The 15,459-nt window shown below is 36.9% G+C and overlaps 1 protein-coding gene across 4 annotated transcripts; it reads left to right on the top strand.

Annotated features, from left to right (window-relative positions):
* Positions 1-9,398: 9,398 nt before the first annotated feature.
* LOC131036288 (uncharacterized) lies at positions 9,399-14,907 on the top strand. 4 transcript variants are annotated; one of them, XM_057968141.2, is made up of 4 exons: positions 9,399-9,662; positions 9,794-9,892; positions 10,050-10,277; positions 12,921-14,907. In XM_057968141.2, exon 4 carries the CDS (start codon positions 12,937-12,939, stop codon positions 14,557-14,559), a length of 1,623 nt encoding a protein of 540 aa, XP_057824124.2. In that variant the 5' UTR covers positions 9,399-9,662; positions 9,794-9,892; positions 10,050-10,277; positions 12,921-12,936; the 3' UTR covers positions 14,560-14,907. The 4 variants fall into 4 exon arrangements, with proteins under 4 accessions (XP_057824124.2, XP_059077549.1, XP_059077543.1 ...); XM_059221566.1 differs by having other exon boundaries at positions 10,050-10,271; positions 12,946-14,907; XM_059221560.1 differs by having other exon boundaries at positions 9,401-9,662; positions 12,946-14,907.
* The last annotated feature ends 552 nt before the right edge of the window (positions 14,908-15,459 follow it).

Below are 15,459 nucleotides of genomic sequence, written 5' to 3' on the forward strand. Positions count from 1 at the left end.
AGATGATTTGTAGGAATCATGTAGGTTAACTAATTAATTGAAATTAATTAGCTAAGAGGAAGATTTGTGAGGATTTGATTTTTTAGAAGAATAAAGAAAAGGGATTTTAAATAAATCAATCACATGCTATGGTGACAATATTAATATTGAGGAGAATTTGAATTAACATAATTAAATAATTAACTATGTGAGGAATTAAAAATAATTAAGATAATTATTTTTAAGTGTCTACACCTCTCACTGACGGTTTTTGATGCGACAACAAAAATCTCACCACAAGAAAACGAAATGGAGTTGCCCGAAACCGAGATAGGATTTTGTAGGCAGCCATAACACGACCCCATAGGTTCAAACAGATCGTCCATAAGTGCCACGGTCTCCGAGTTACGCTATGTCAAAGTTTGACCATTTTTTTCGCTTTGAGCACTCAAGGGAAAACGTCGCTACGAGGTGGCTCGTAACGATCGGATGCCTTGGGGAGCGAGACAAGGGCACAACTAGCGTAAACCCGACCACCCGGACGCGCTCGCGCTGACGGTTTGTTCCCACGACAAACAGAATGAAAGATGCACTATTTTGCCACCTCCCACTGACAGCTTTTGATGGTTTTTGATGCAACAGAAAAAATATCACCACAAGAAAATAGAATCGAGTTGCCCAAAACCGAGATAGGATTTTGTAGGAAGAGATAACACGACCCCATAGGTTCAAACAGATCGTCCATAAGTGCCACGGTCTCCAAGTTAGCCTACGTCAAAGTTTGACCTTTTTTCCGCTTTGAGCGCTCAAGGGAAAACGTCACTACGAGGTGGCTCGTAACGATCGGATGCCTTGGGGAGCAAGATAAGGGCACACCTAGCGTAAACCCAACCACCCAGATGTGCTCGTGCTGACGGTTCATTCCCACGACAAGCAGAACGAAAGATGCACTATTTTGCCACCTCTTACTAATGATTTTTGATGCGACAGAAAAAATTTCACCACAAGAAAACAAAATGGATTTGCCCAAAACTGACATACGATTTTGTAGGCAGCGATAACATGACCCCATAGGTTCAAACAGATCGTCCATAAGTACCACGGTCTCTGAGTTACGCTATGTCAAAGTTTGACCATTTTTTCCGCTTTGAGTGCTCAAGGGAAAACGTCGCTACAAGGTGGCTCGTAATGATCAGACGCCTTGGGGAGAGAGACAATGGCACACCTAGCGTAAACCCGGCCACCCGGATGCACTCGCGCTGACGGTTCGTTCCCATGATAAGAAGAATGAAAGATGCACTATTTTGCCACCTCTCACTGACGGTTTTTTATGCGACAGAAAAAATCTCACCACAAGAAAACGAAATGGAGTTGTTCTAAACCAAGATAGGATTTTGTAGGCAGCGAGAACACGACCCCATAGGTTCAAATGAATCGTCCATAAGTTCCACGGTCTCCAAGTTACGCTATGTCAAAGTTTGACCATTTTTTCCGCTTTGAGCGCTCAAGGGAAAACGTCGCTACGAGGTGGCTCGTAAAAATGGAAGCCTTGGGAAGCGAGACAAGGGAACACCTAGTGTAAACCTGACCACCCGGCTGTGTTCACGCTGACTGTTTGTTCCCATGACAAGCAGAACGAAAGATGCACTATTTTGCCACCTCTCACTAACAGCTTTTGATGGTTTTTGATGCAACAGAAAAAATCTCACCATAAGAAAACGGAATCGAGTTGCCCGAATCCGAGATAGGATTTTGTAGGAAGCGACAACACGACCCCATAGGTTCAAACGGATCATCCATAAGTCCCACCTGGACGCGCTCGCCCTGACGGTTCGTTCAACTCTTCTTTTATAGGTGATGAAATGATGAACTTCACTCCATAAGCATGAAATGATGAACTTAAGCTGAAATGTCTTAATTGGTTCTTGAAATGATGAACTTCACTCCATAAGCACGAGTTTATGAAATAATAACTTCACTCCAGTCTCTTCACGCATGAAGGACTCAAAGCAAATTCACTCAATCAAAATACAAAATATCAACATTACCGGTATCAATACTTGGGTATACACAATATGAGAAATAGATAGTTTAAAAGTATACGCCATATGAGTTACAAGTAATGAACAAATTGGATCACATTTCAAGACATATACACAACTAACAAATTTGATCACATTTCAATAGCAAATAACTAAGTTTCAGGAATATCATGTTTCATATATATCAATGAACAAATTGGATCGAATATCAAGTTTCATACATATCAAAATGAACAATAATCATGTACATATATCAAAAACTGGCATAGATGCCAAATCAATAATAGTTACAAAAATGTGGCATGTGTCATGTCTGTCAAAGTCGATATATACATATACAAATGTTGAATATATAAAAAATTGGCCCTTCAATGACCACAACTATAACTATATGTCTCTATCCATATCTATGACTGTGGTGGATCATCAAAATCGAGCCTCTTCGAAGTAATACGTGGCTGCAAAAGGACAATTCAAATGTCTAATAAGATATATTTTCTCAATATAACATCAAAACAACTAAATACTAAACTCTAAATTGTTTGAAGTTGAAATGTTGATTACCTCATCTTTGTCTTCTATATTTCGATGAGGCTGAGGATCCATGGGATGTCCTGCAGGAGGCTGTAACTGGTAAAACAACATTAATACATGTTAATGACATATATGTCAAATAACACATAATAACTAAAAATGAATAGACTAAAAAACTAAAGCATACCGGAGCCTCAGATGGATGTGTTGTGGTTGTAGAAGGCAAAGTCACAGATGAATTAGTTACAACCATTTCCTATATCCATGGTAAATTATCCAAATGGAGTTAACTAGACAGTTTTAACTCCGTTGTGCACTCAGTGAAAAGGAGTTGATCTAAGACAGACATACCTTTTGCCTTGGTCGTGTTGGATCCCATAATATACGTGTAGGACTTCTACTGAAATGGAATGGTAGAATAACAGTAGGAAGTTTGCAAGGGGCCTGTAATAGTTTAAAGACAATCATACAAGTTAATAACCCAAAGTTGTTGACAAAATAGATTAAACAAATATTTTTAACATGTGTAGAAAAAATGCACACCGAAGCCTCGTATAGTTCTCCTGTAACCTTAGGAGGCCTTGTCAAATCTGATGCAACTATTACCATTTCCTGTATGAAAAATGATAACATATGATATAGACATAAAAGGTTTAGTTATTTTGAACAAGCAAGAATGCAATCCAAAGTGAATATGAAGATATCACCTATTCCCTCTGCTGAACCTCATCGACATCAGGTGCATTCATTAATTCCGTAAACCCCATATGTTTTTGTATATAGAAGAAATAAATTAAGTGCATTTATCAATATCTACATATACATGTTTAATCATAATACATTTCAACAATTGAATTTAAATTGTAGTGAATTACCTTATGTCGTTTGGGTGTCCGAGAGGATATCTTTTTTTGCCTCGGAGTGCTAGAGGATGGCTTTCTCACACGAGATGTCCTTGAGGCAGGTGGGGTAAACTAATGGAAAAAAATTAACATAAGGGAAAAGAGCATGTATTTAATATATCACTTAAGTAAAAAATATATAAATCTAAATGGTACCGCATAGCTATCTTGGCCAAAGTCAATGGCTGAAAGCATGATATCATCAAGTTGGGACATCTCAGCCACTGATAAGCCCTACAAAATATCAAGTAATGATACATATAATTAACAAAATATATTTTGAATCCAATGTATTAATATATTTTTAACAAATTTACAAATCTTTACCTCTAGTGGCGAAACTACTCGTGACCGTGGAGTTGACTAAACAGTATGTGGTGTACTCCCACCACCTGTTGCACCCTGCAATGCATTTTATTTATATGTCACTTTAAATTGTTCTAAAAATAAAAATTCATTTCTTTTTATAAGATTTAGTCACTTAATTGATAACATGTCATAAACAGAATTAAACACACCCGTGTCTGATAAAGAGGGTACAACATATTGAGCAGTTCGTCGGTGAGGGCCACATCCTCTGCAGTGGAAGCATGGCATCTACTCCCGCAACATGTACACAAATGAGATGTCCCACCATCCTCATCCGCATCAGTGTCTACACCAGAACATACACCCTGGTAGGTGGGGCACATATGCTGAATGGGCTGGCTTGTGCCAAATGATGCATGAGGTGCTGCTGATGAAGGAGGTGCCACCGAGGAAGGAGGTGTTGCTGATGAAGGAGGTGTCACTGATGAAGGAGGTGTTGTAGGTGCTGGTACATCCTCTGCTCCGACCAGCTGTGTCCCATGCTGAACAATGACATCAGTCAATGATGTAGCTGCCTGAAGAGTCTGTAATTCTATAGAATCCTTCAAGGATATAGGGACAGTGACATGAACCATGGGTTTAGGAGCTGTACGCCTCCTATATTGTGGATCTACCACCCTATGGGCCCCAGGTCTATCCTGCACAGAGCCTCTCCCTCTACCCTGAAATTGTCGGATGTCAAAGTAATTCAGCTTCTCGCCGAGGATAAACTCACAATACAACTTTCTCAAAAAAAATAGAGGCACCTCCCAATTATTACAAGGTGGTTGATCAAAGACCATATACCACCTATCCCAAAAAGCATCTTTCAACCTAGCATGAACACACCAATGTATAGGAAACCGAGTCGTATTTAGTTCTAGGTTGTTACTGGTAACAGGATCGGTGAAAAGAGCACATATGTCAGCTTTAACTATGCCCTTTTTCTTCACTTGATCATATGACAACCCATCCGCATAAAATGCTCGACATTTATCCCTCCATGAACCCCATTTCGTAACCTCCCTAGATACCTCATTTGCACTATTAGCCATTGTTTCTAGTGTTCTGGCAAGGGTTGAGTGGTGCTCAAGCTTAGAGGTCCTCAACCTATTCACCAATATAGAAATTTGGGCACTATTTTGTGTAAGCCGATTGATGATATCCTCTTGTGTGGCATCTACATGATCTAATGGAGGACGTGGAGGGTTTCGGGGTGGTGGTGGTTGTTGAGGAGCAACATTTTTAGGATTTTGAGGGTTTTCTTGTTTCTCTTGTGTAATGTTAACAGGGTTTTCTTGTGTTGCTTGTGCAGGAGGAGGTCTTTGTTGTCTATTTCATTTTTGGGGATTGCTTGAAGAATCTGACATCAAATTAATAAAAATAAAACTTAAATCAATTAAAAAACCCTAATTTAATTAAAATGCAAAGAAAAACAATCAAACAAATCAAATCTTACCTGTTCGATGGGGTGCCATTGTTGAAAATTGCTTTTGATGACGGGAAAATAAAAAATTGTTGCAAACCCGTGCGGGTTCGATGCTTTTTTTTGCTTCTCCTTGCTGCTGTTCCACGGATTTTGGCGTTGAAAATGGCCAAAACCCGTGGCCTAAACAAAAGAAATATGTTTCTCAAAACTCGTACGGGTTTTGAGAAACTTTAAAAATTTTTTATTTAAAAAAAATGTTCCTCAAAACCTGTACGGGTTTTGAGGAACTTTTGGTTTTTTTAATTGTTTTTTATCTAGGCTTGGTGTTACCAAGCCTAGCACGTTTTTGAAATTTTAGAACCTATACAAGTTATGAAAAATTTTGTTTTTTTTTGGCATGTGGCCACTTTTCTGTTCACCATCTTGGTGCACTTACCCTAAATGTTTCCAACAATCCAAAATAATTTCCATTGCTTGTGCTTGCACCAACATGTGTCTCTGCAAATAACATTCAAGCAACAACAACCATGCTGGGCTACGCATTCCTATTAGAGAGTATCGTCCTTTAACAGGACATTCCCTATTAATGTTTCAAGAGAAATGCAAACATTTGAAGTACATTTTGATTGATGAGATGAGTTTCCTAGGCCCCCAATTACTCCTCAAAGCTAATAATAGATTGCGCCAGGTATTTCCTGCCAAACAACACGAGCCATTCGTAGGCCTCTCCATTATCTTGGTCGGCGATCTCGACCAATTGCCCCCAATTATGGACAAACCATTGTATGCATCTCACTCTACACCACTAGCTTTGTGACACTCCTTCACCAATGTTGTGACCTTAGATGTTTGTTTCCTCCAACAAAGCCTTTCTCACTCACAAATATAGTTTCGCACTATTTTGTAAAATGTACGCAATGCAACCCCACTAGAAACAGACTGGCAAAATTTGTAGTCCCGCTCACCCTCTAGACTTACAACCAATCAAAACATGCACTTTGACCAAAAAATACATTTATTTGCCACTAATGCAGTTGCAAATTCACACAATGTTAAAATGCTAAAGCAATTGCACTTGTTGATAGCATGGGCACCTGCAAGAATAACTGCACACAAAGACAAAAAAAGTGATGAAGATGAACTACTCCCAGTTGAAACTTTACTTTCTATAGACCAACAAGTCATGCTCATTGCCATAAAGTTGGACTTGTTAATGGTTCTTTTGGACAAATAAAAATGATTGTCTACGATGTAGGTTCTAATCCACCATATTTGCCAAAATACGTGGTTGTCCTCTTCCCACATTACACCGGCCCACAATAGGATATTGCCAACCCGAGATATGTTCCCATTCCACCAATTACTAGAGGCAACCGCACACAAATCCCACTAACAATGGCTTGGGGTATTACTATCCATAAATTATAGGGCCTCACACTCGACTTTGCAACAATTGACATTGGTAAAACACAAAAATAGGGTCTCACATTTACAATGCTCTCTTGAGTCAAATCACTTGAAGGCATTTGAATTAATCCACCCTTCACTTACGAGAGGTTCTCCAAATTGCAAGGTGGTCCTTCAACCAATGCCAAGAAGAAAGAAGAAACTCAATTGCTAAAACTATCAGAGAACACCAAGAACAAACACTTCCGACAAGATCCATCGATGGTATCATGCTCTCAGACTATCAACTATTGTATTTCGTTTTTATTATTCCATACATTTCCACAGGTCCTCACCACTGCACCTTGCAGGATCAGCCACAAATATAACACGTCACATACCTACTTGAAAAAAATCCACGTATGCTTTCATTTCTTTATGCAATGCTTTTACAGTTTGACATACTTCTATTTTTCATTTTGTTTCACAGGGTAACAAAACAGGTATGCACACCACCCCCATCAACACAGTTCAATCTTTTTTTTGGTATTCATTCCTCTCTTTCCATTATTTCCTTTCTCGCATAAAAGAATCTCATCTGTTACTGATTCATTTCACTTCTTACCATCTATGTAGGACATCAAGATAACTTCATTTTGCTGCACACAGAAAAAGAAAACAAAAAAAAGCCTATTTCTCCCTGTTTCGCCTTCCACTTTTTTATCTCTAACTTTTTGCTTCCTGTTGTTATCTTCATCGCATATTACACAACCTCAACATAGTTTCCTCCAGCATGTTAATCACTTGATACTCATCTTAGGTACGTATCTCCCCCTTCTCTTTTTTCAATTTCCACGTTTTCTCCAAATTTGGTTTCAGTACTGGTTCTTTTTTCTTCTCATACTTTCTGGGTCCTTGCAGGTACATACATAATTGACACAATGTCAACATAGTTTCCTCCAACATGTTAATCACCTGCTACTCATCTCAGGTACGTATCTCCCCCTTCTCTTTTATCAATTTCCACGTTTTCTCCAAATTTTGATTCGTTGCTGGTTCTTTGTTCTTCTCATACTTTTTGGCTCCTTGCAGGTACAGACAAAATTGACTATGTAACATGCTAGCAATACCAGCATGGGGGTTGGAGGATGGATCATTTCTCTTTTTGGGACCAACACATCAAAATGGTTGCGTTTATACAGTCTACAATACTATCCTTTCCTATTTCTATATAACCAAAAAATATGATCATCATTGGTTGCAAACTATACAATACAACATTGTAATGACAACATTCTGATAATGTACATCATGCTATTGTTGGTAGCATGGGGGTTGGTGGGTGGTTTACTTCATATTTGGGAATAACTTATTACATTGATTGGGCTATTCACTTTGCACAATTGCAATACAATATTGTGCTTTCCTAATTCTGTATAAGCAAAATTATGGTCAACATTGCCTCCAAATCAAAAAAATAAGCAATGTAAAAACAACATTCTAATACTTTGTGCTACTGTACATCATGTTGCCATTGGCAGCATGGTGGTCGGTGGGTGGTTTAATTCATTTTTGGGAACAACATATTACATTGGTTGGGTTCTCTACTGCTCTACTTCAACTCTCCTTTCAGTGTGTTTCGCAGCTCTCACCAAGAATTGACACACCGCAAAACAAATCCAACAACTATGCCTCACCTATTGACGTCCTATTGCAGCGCTTCCCCTGCAACTGCTAGTATATTTAGAAAAAGATAATTGAAAGAATGGTAGAGATTAAGATAACATTTCTTTAATTTTGTACCAACTCCCCCCTAATCTATTTGGTTCTTTGTCTTATACCACCCTTTCATTACTCTTCTTTTGATTATCTCACTATATTGGATCTTTTTACATAATCAAATCTAGAAATACCATATATATTGCGAAAATTTGATGTTTTATATCTAAAATATAAATAATTCCTAAAGTAAAAATGCTTGACATTTATTTAAAAAACAACAATGTCATGACCTCTTTCCATCAATGTCACAACCATTTTGATGATAAAACTGAAAATCTAATATAAATTTTATATTATACACAGAATTTAATTAAAAAAAACAAAATGATAAAACTTATTTAGTATTGTAATAATATTATAAATATAATCACCGTTTGATAAAATAGGCTCAAAAAATAAACTGATAAAAAATCCAAAATAACATCAAATAAAAAATATTTTCCCGCAATGCATCTGTCCCGCCTGTATGGAGGGAGTACATTTTTTCTCGAATGGGAAAAGTAGTGGCTGAGATTGAATGAAACCCTATGTCAAAATCAGAGACGGCCAGAAAAAACAACTTACGGATAAAAATTAAAGGCAAAGCTGACGACTTAAAGACACGGACGACTAAGATTGATCACATCGTCTTACATGTATTCATAGCCGTTGATTTCAAAGTGCGGGCCCTGCACTTCGTATAAGAAAACGACTCTCAAGTTAATTACGAGTTATTTCATTTACCATAATTAAATTAGCATTGACGCAATAAATACCTGGCATCTGTTCTAAGCATATCTTTACTAAAGCATTCACAGACTTAACATTCAATGTGCCCCGCTGGCAAGGGCTTAAATTTCTGGCATCCGTTCTAAGCATATATGTACTAAAGCCCTTGCCCACTGGTCACATTGAATGTTAGGCCAGTGGGCAAGGGCTTTAGTACAAATATGCTTAGAATAGATGCCAGAAATTTAAGTCTGTGAATGCTTTAGTACAGATAAGCTAAGAACAGATGCTTCACACAAAAAAACATACCTGACATCTCTGTACTCTGTACTAAAGCATTCACAGACTTAAATTTCTGGCATTTGTTGTAAGCATATCTGTACTAAAGCCCTTGCCCACTGGGCACATTGAATGTTAAGTCTGTGAATGCTTTAGTACATATATGCTTAGAATAGATGCCAGGTATTTATTGTCTGAATTCTTTTGATTTAAGCCCTCGCCTATTGGTCACATTGAATGTTAAGTCACAGACATGCTTAGAACAGATGCCAGGTATTTATTGTGTGAATGCTTTTTTAATTATGGTAAATTAAAAAATGTGAACGCTATGTATATTTTATTGTTTTGTTTGGAAATTCTGGAGAGCACATTTAATGGCTAAACACAAACCCCACCAAACTCAGTGAATGGGGAGGAAACGCGTCCGCTTATATGTAGAGAGTTACAGTGCAATTTTCCTTGTACAAAAATTTCGGGGCCCCAAATGCTTGCGGATCTCGAAGGTAAGCTCTGGGCCCTCTTCCTCTTTGTTTAAAGAAATGCACATAACTATTTGTGAAAATATTCAGCATTTTATAAATCTTCTTTCGAAAGGTTTTTTTTGTGTGATTAATGCCTTGCTTTTCCGTTAACACTTAGCCTTCCTAAATCTTTTTGCAGCAATGGAAATTACAGTTTACAGAGGATAACTGCACGAAGACATTTACTTGCTATGGTGAAAACCAATGTCGTGTAACTGGGTGAAATTACGGCGAATCTGAAGAAAACCCAGAAACATCGCTTTAGTTCGCCCTAAAATTCAGGCGGGAAAGGGTTTAGGGTTTTGCTCTTTGCGGTTGCAGATTCCAGTGACAACTGCAAGCAGCAAGACTGCTAGTAGAGGTACAGGTAGGCAGCGTGCCCATTTCAGTTTTAGGTTTGGGTTTAAATTTATATGTAACAAATTATTATAATAGATTTCTGGATTTGCTGATAAATATTTAGGATTTTTTTCCGTCAAGTCAAATCAAATTATTATATTGTAAGATTAGTTTTTAAGTAGAACTCATTGACTCATGTGTTTGATGTAGTGGTTTATACAAACTCATTTCTTATCAGAATGAATGGTATGCCTAGCACTCATTGCATCTAGCAGGGGAAGTCATCCATTTCAGTACTACTCTAACTCAAACCTATTTCTTATGAGAATGAATGGTATACTTGACACTCATTGCATTTAGTAGGTGAAGTCACCCATCCCAGTACTACAACTCAAACCCATTTCTTATGAGAATGAATGCCGTATGCTTGGCACTCATTGCATCTAGCAGGTGAAGTCACCCATCCTAGTACTCCAACACAAGGGTAAGCCCATTTAGCTTCCAACTCCATTTGTAAAGTCAAGGGTGCTTAATTATGGAGTTTTGTACAAAGTTAAACCCATTTAGCTTCCAACTCCATTCATAAACTTAAGGGTGCTTAATCATGGAGTTTTCTAATTAAGCCCATTTAGCTTCCAACCCATTTGTAAAACCTTCGAGTGTTGCGCCTATAACCTTAATCATGGAGTTTTCTCCAAAGTTATGCCCATTTAGCTTCCAACCCATTTGTAAAACCTTCAAGTGTTGAGTCTAACTATTTATTATACGGCTTTTAACTCAAATAAGGAAGGTTTTCCTAGTCAAATTTACAAATAATTATCAACTGAAAATTTATTGTTTTCAATTTTTTTAGTTTTAAATATAGATTTTTAATTTCTTTTGATTTTGTTTTTTTATATAATTTACTATATGAAATGTAAAACTTTTCTTGTTTTAATTTTTATATTATAACATACTTAATTTAAATTTTTGAGAGATGTAACATAAAATTTATTATAACATATTATCTATTTATGTTTCATATTTATAGTTTATTATAATATATTTAAATTTAATCATTACAATAATTTTTAAATCTATAATATTTAATATTTATAAATTATAAATTTCTAATAATCAAATTTATTAAGACTTGTTAAAGCTAATTCTATTTTTATCTTTTATGATGTATGTTAAAATACAGCAGTTTCTAAAACTTTCGATTGTAATTTCCGAAAAAAATTGCTTACATACGTCCGTATGGCCATTTAATTTAGAGGCAGAGCCAGTAGGAGTATGGTCACTTCAGATGGTGTTTACTGTCACATCAGTATTACTGTCATCTGTGGTTGACAGCTATATTATCTGTACAGTGCTTTACAAAAAGTATAGCGGGAAAAAGACACGATTAAACGTCCCACTAACCTACGTTCACCTAATACCTATCAGCAATTATTTCCAGGACTGGGACCATCTCAGCAACATGTATTTTTTTATAATTATTTTATTAATTATGAGACATTATTGGACAGAAGATTTATTGTTAAAATATTATATAAAAATTTTAAATTATTTTAATTTTTGATAATTGGTTTTGTTAATTCTTTTGATTTTATTTAAGGTTTCAAGTTCATATCATCAAATTAACATGTTTTTATTTTATTAAGATGTTTAAAATAACTCAAAAAAAATAGACTGATATATTTTGTGCTGGTCCAGTAGTTGGACATGTTTCAGTTGTTGTGATAGTAGTTGTTGATTTAATACATATATTTTTGTTTTAATACTCTTATTGTTGATTTAATGTCCAATTTTTTTTTTGACATGGCACCTATAATTTTGACTTTAATATCCACAATCCACTGAAATCTGAAATGTACCCTTCCTTAGTTGTAAAAAGCAACCAATTATGATGTCACATCAAGTGCACAAGTATTTGGACACTTCCCCAAAATGACATCATATTTGATGATGTGGTGCTAAAATCTTAATTATGAGTAGGGGACTTGCCAAGTAAACTGCTTTTAAGAAATTGGGAGTGATTTGAAATTTTCATATAAGATTTTGAGAAGTGCAAAGCTAAGTAGCTCAACTAGGGGAAATGACCCAGTAGTCGTGCACCCTAACTTCACGCTTCTCAAAATCTTACTTGGAAATTTCGAATCACTCCGATTTTTTTACAGCAGCTTACTTGGCAAGTCCCCTGTTTATAACTAAGGTTTCAGGGCCACATCATCAAATATGATGCCACATCAGCATGCTTTTTGCCAAGGTGTTCAAAACAGCCCCAAAAAAAAGTGAGACCAATAGGCGTGCAAAAAAGACCCCAATAGTTGTGCAGCCGATGTGGCATCACCTGATTGGTTACTTTTTACAATATTAGTACATTTCTTAACAACTATTGGTACATTTCCTAACAACTGTTGGTACATTTCCTAACAAAAATTGATATTTTTTGTTTCAAACAATAGGTTTTATTTGTTCAATTTTTGGAACAAAAGGTATCAACAACCCTCACAACAATTGGAACATGCTCAACTACTGGGTCCTTTCCCCTAGTAGATCCTCTTCTTAGAATATGTTTGAAATAAAAAAAATAAAAAAGAAAGAGGAGTTATTTTTATGTTTTTTAATTCCATTGTTTGTGTTGTCCTCGACTAGTAGGTGATTTTTAATATCCTCACTTTGACAGATTGGGATCTTGGAAAATGTATCAGGAGGCAGAAGGGGAAGTTGCACAAAATATGGCTGATTTTAAGGAAGCTGTGGAGAAGGTGTTGCTGCCATTGCAACTTAGCCTTGGACTTTTTCTCATCATGAAGACGACGCCTCTTTGGGCGGTCATTCATTGCACCCTTGCCTACTTGCTCCACTGCTTCCGTTTCCCTTACACAGATTACAAACAGCTCCATGGATGTAGAGGTAAAGGTCGAGTCTTCAAAAAGGTGATGTCTCATGCCACCACAGCAGGAGGTGTGTCTAGATTAAAAAAGCCCAAGGATACTAACAATCATAGGGAGATGAGTGCAAAATCTGAGAATGGTAGGTCAATGAAAGTGGACTACCTGGGTCAGAGCTATTTACTGCAGCGAATGGAAGGAGACAAGATGCAAGTAAACTTTGAAATGGAGCCAAAGGATGGAGAGAATATGCCAAAGAAGGGTGGGCCGGCATATTATTACATCACAGAAAAAATGTGGGAAACTGTGCAGTACGTTGCAAAAGTGGCTCCACTGACCGTGTTTGTGAAGAACCATAAAGAAATATGGGAAGAAGTGGTCACGGGTGATATTATGCAGTTTGATGAAGTGCTGGATTCAGTGATATTGGACAACCGCTCGGTTATTCGTCTGGACCACGATTACTTTCTGCCAGTCAACTTGTTATTGGTGGAGATTAAGTTGACGGCTACTTTAAACTTTGTGGCTATGTTCCTAAAGACTCAAAAGCATATTCATTGGCTCATTCCTGCATTGATGACCTTTACAGCGGCAGTTATGGGGTTCAGTACAACACTGAGGCTGTCTATTGATGACTATATCGCTACAATCTTGTGCAGAGCACTACAGTGGGTGTGTGACCTACTGCCTTCGATGATGAGAAGGCGGGTGTACTCTTGGGGGAGCTGGGTGCAGCACTTTAGGCCCAGTAATGACTTACAATCAAAGATTGTTAGGGGCGACATATCCGTGCTCGTTGCTGGAGGTGCAAAATTTCATTCTAAACCTACGATTGAGCTTATAAACTTCCCTGACTGTTCGCGGGTAGATGAGATTTGCTCTAGAGGTGGCCCAGCTTTGTTCAGATGTGACTCAAATTCTGATTCAAGCAGTGACTCAGTTTATATTGAGTGGATCTTCGAGAATGCTCAGAAATGTTTGTTAAAATCCGGTCGTGTTGCATCAAAGGAGGTTTGGGAGTCTTTAAAACCTGGTCATGTTGAATTAAAGGAGGTTAGGTTGTCGTTAAAAGCGGATAATACTGATATCGAATCTGGTGATGGAGATTGCAGCACGAAGGAAATAAAATTCTTCACATCTGATTTTCACGAGGCACAGAAATCGTTAATGGTGGATGATATTCATACTCCATCACTGGATATCGAATGTAGCAAAGAGGAGGCCATAAAACTATTCATATTTGCTGCTTACATGGCAGAGCTACAGTCAGGTTCATTGAAATCTTATGACAGCAATTCTAAGAATGTGCATGTCCGCCGTTTCATGGAGTCGATCAACACCTATGTCAGAAGCGGCTATCCACCACTCCACAAATTATACTTGGAGGGTGTAGTTGTCCGTCAGAAGATGCCTAAATTTCGCTTGTTTTGATAGCTAAATGAAAGTGTATTAGATTGTTAGGATAGCTTTTTCCAGTGTTGTGTTACAGGTAGTATGTAGTTCGTCCATCAGAGGATACCCTTTTCAAATTATCCTGTAAGCAATTATACTTCTCTAGTTGCTAAATTGAAATATAGAGTATTCTGCTACGATGATGGGGAGGTTTTCTCTTAGATTAAAGTTAGAAAGAACCTCATTTTGTTAACTTGCTTACCCAAATCGAAGCATATGCAGTCCTCATTGCAATATACGTTGCCAAAGCTACCAATATTTTTGGATAATTAATTTGAAGCGCGTGATTCACGGTGGGAGAAATATCTATGATGATTACGGAAGAAACTGTATTTGCTATTTTTTGAATATTTGAATGTTGGAATCCCTTTGTTATTTATGGTTAGTGTTAACGTGTAATCATCGGGGGCTCATTAACATTAATTTAGTATTCTGTTTTTTAAAAATGTTTGGTAGGTTGGGTAAATTTTTTCAAATTGATCACCGCCTCTTTTATATATGTATTGTTTTTTAATTTTTGTATTATTTAGTTGTTTTTTCATTGAATAATATATTGTTTCAGTATTTTTTATTTATTTTATGTCTATTCAATATTGGCGTGACTGTGATATCGGAGCACAGGGATATACATATATGTGAAGCTTTTGAAGATTGGAGTACTCTACAAAAGCTGTAAATTGATTTAGGTGAAATCAATTTTATAATTTTTTTCCAAGGTTTTTTTCCTTGTTTTCTTTTTGTAACTTTAAGCAAAAAAATTGAGAAATCATTTTGAATCTGCAAATAATGCACATTTTTTAATTCATAGTGCACTTAATTGTTTCAATGATTGGGGAAACGCTAACTTGAAAAGATAATTGACTAGAATAGCATAGAAGA

The sequence above is a fragment of the Cryptomeria japonica genome, chromosome 1 (assembly GCF_030272615.1).
Source record: "Cryptomeria japonica chromosome 1, Sugi_1.0, whole genome shotgun sequence".
Taxonomy (NCBI): Eukaryota; Viridiplantae; Streptophyta; class Pinopsida; order Cupressales; family Cupressaceae; genus Cryptomeria; species Cryptomeria japonica.

Coding starts and splice junctions, on each gene's coding strand:
- LOC131036288 (XM_057968141.2), top strand. CDS start 12,937: ATGTATCAGGAGGCAGAAGGGGAAGTTGCACAAAATATGGCTGATTTT.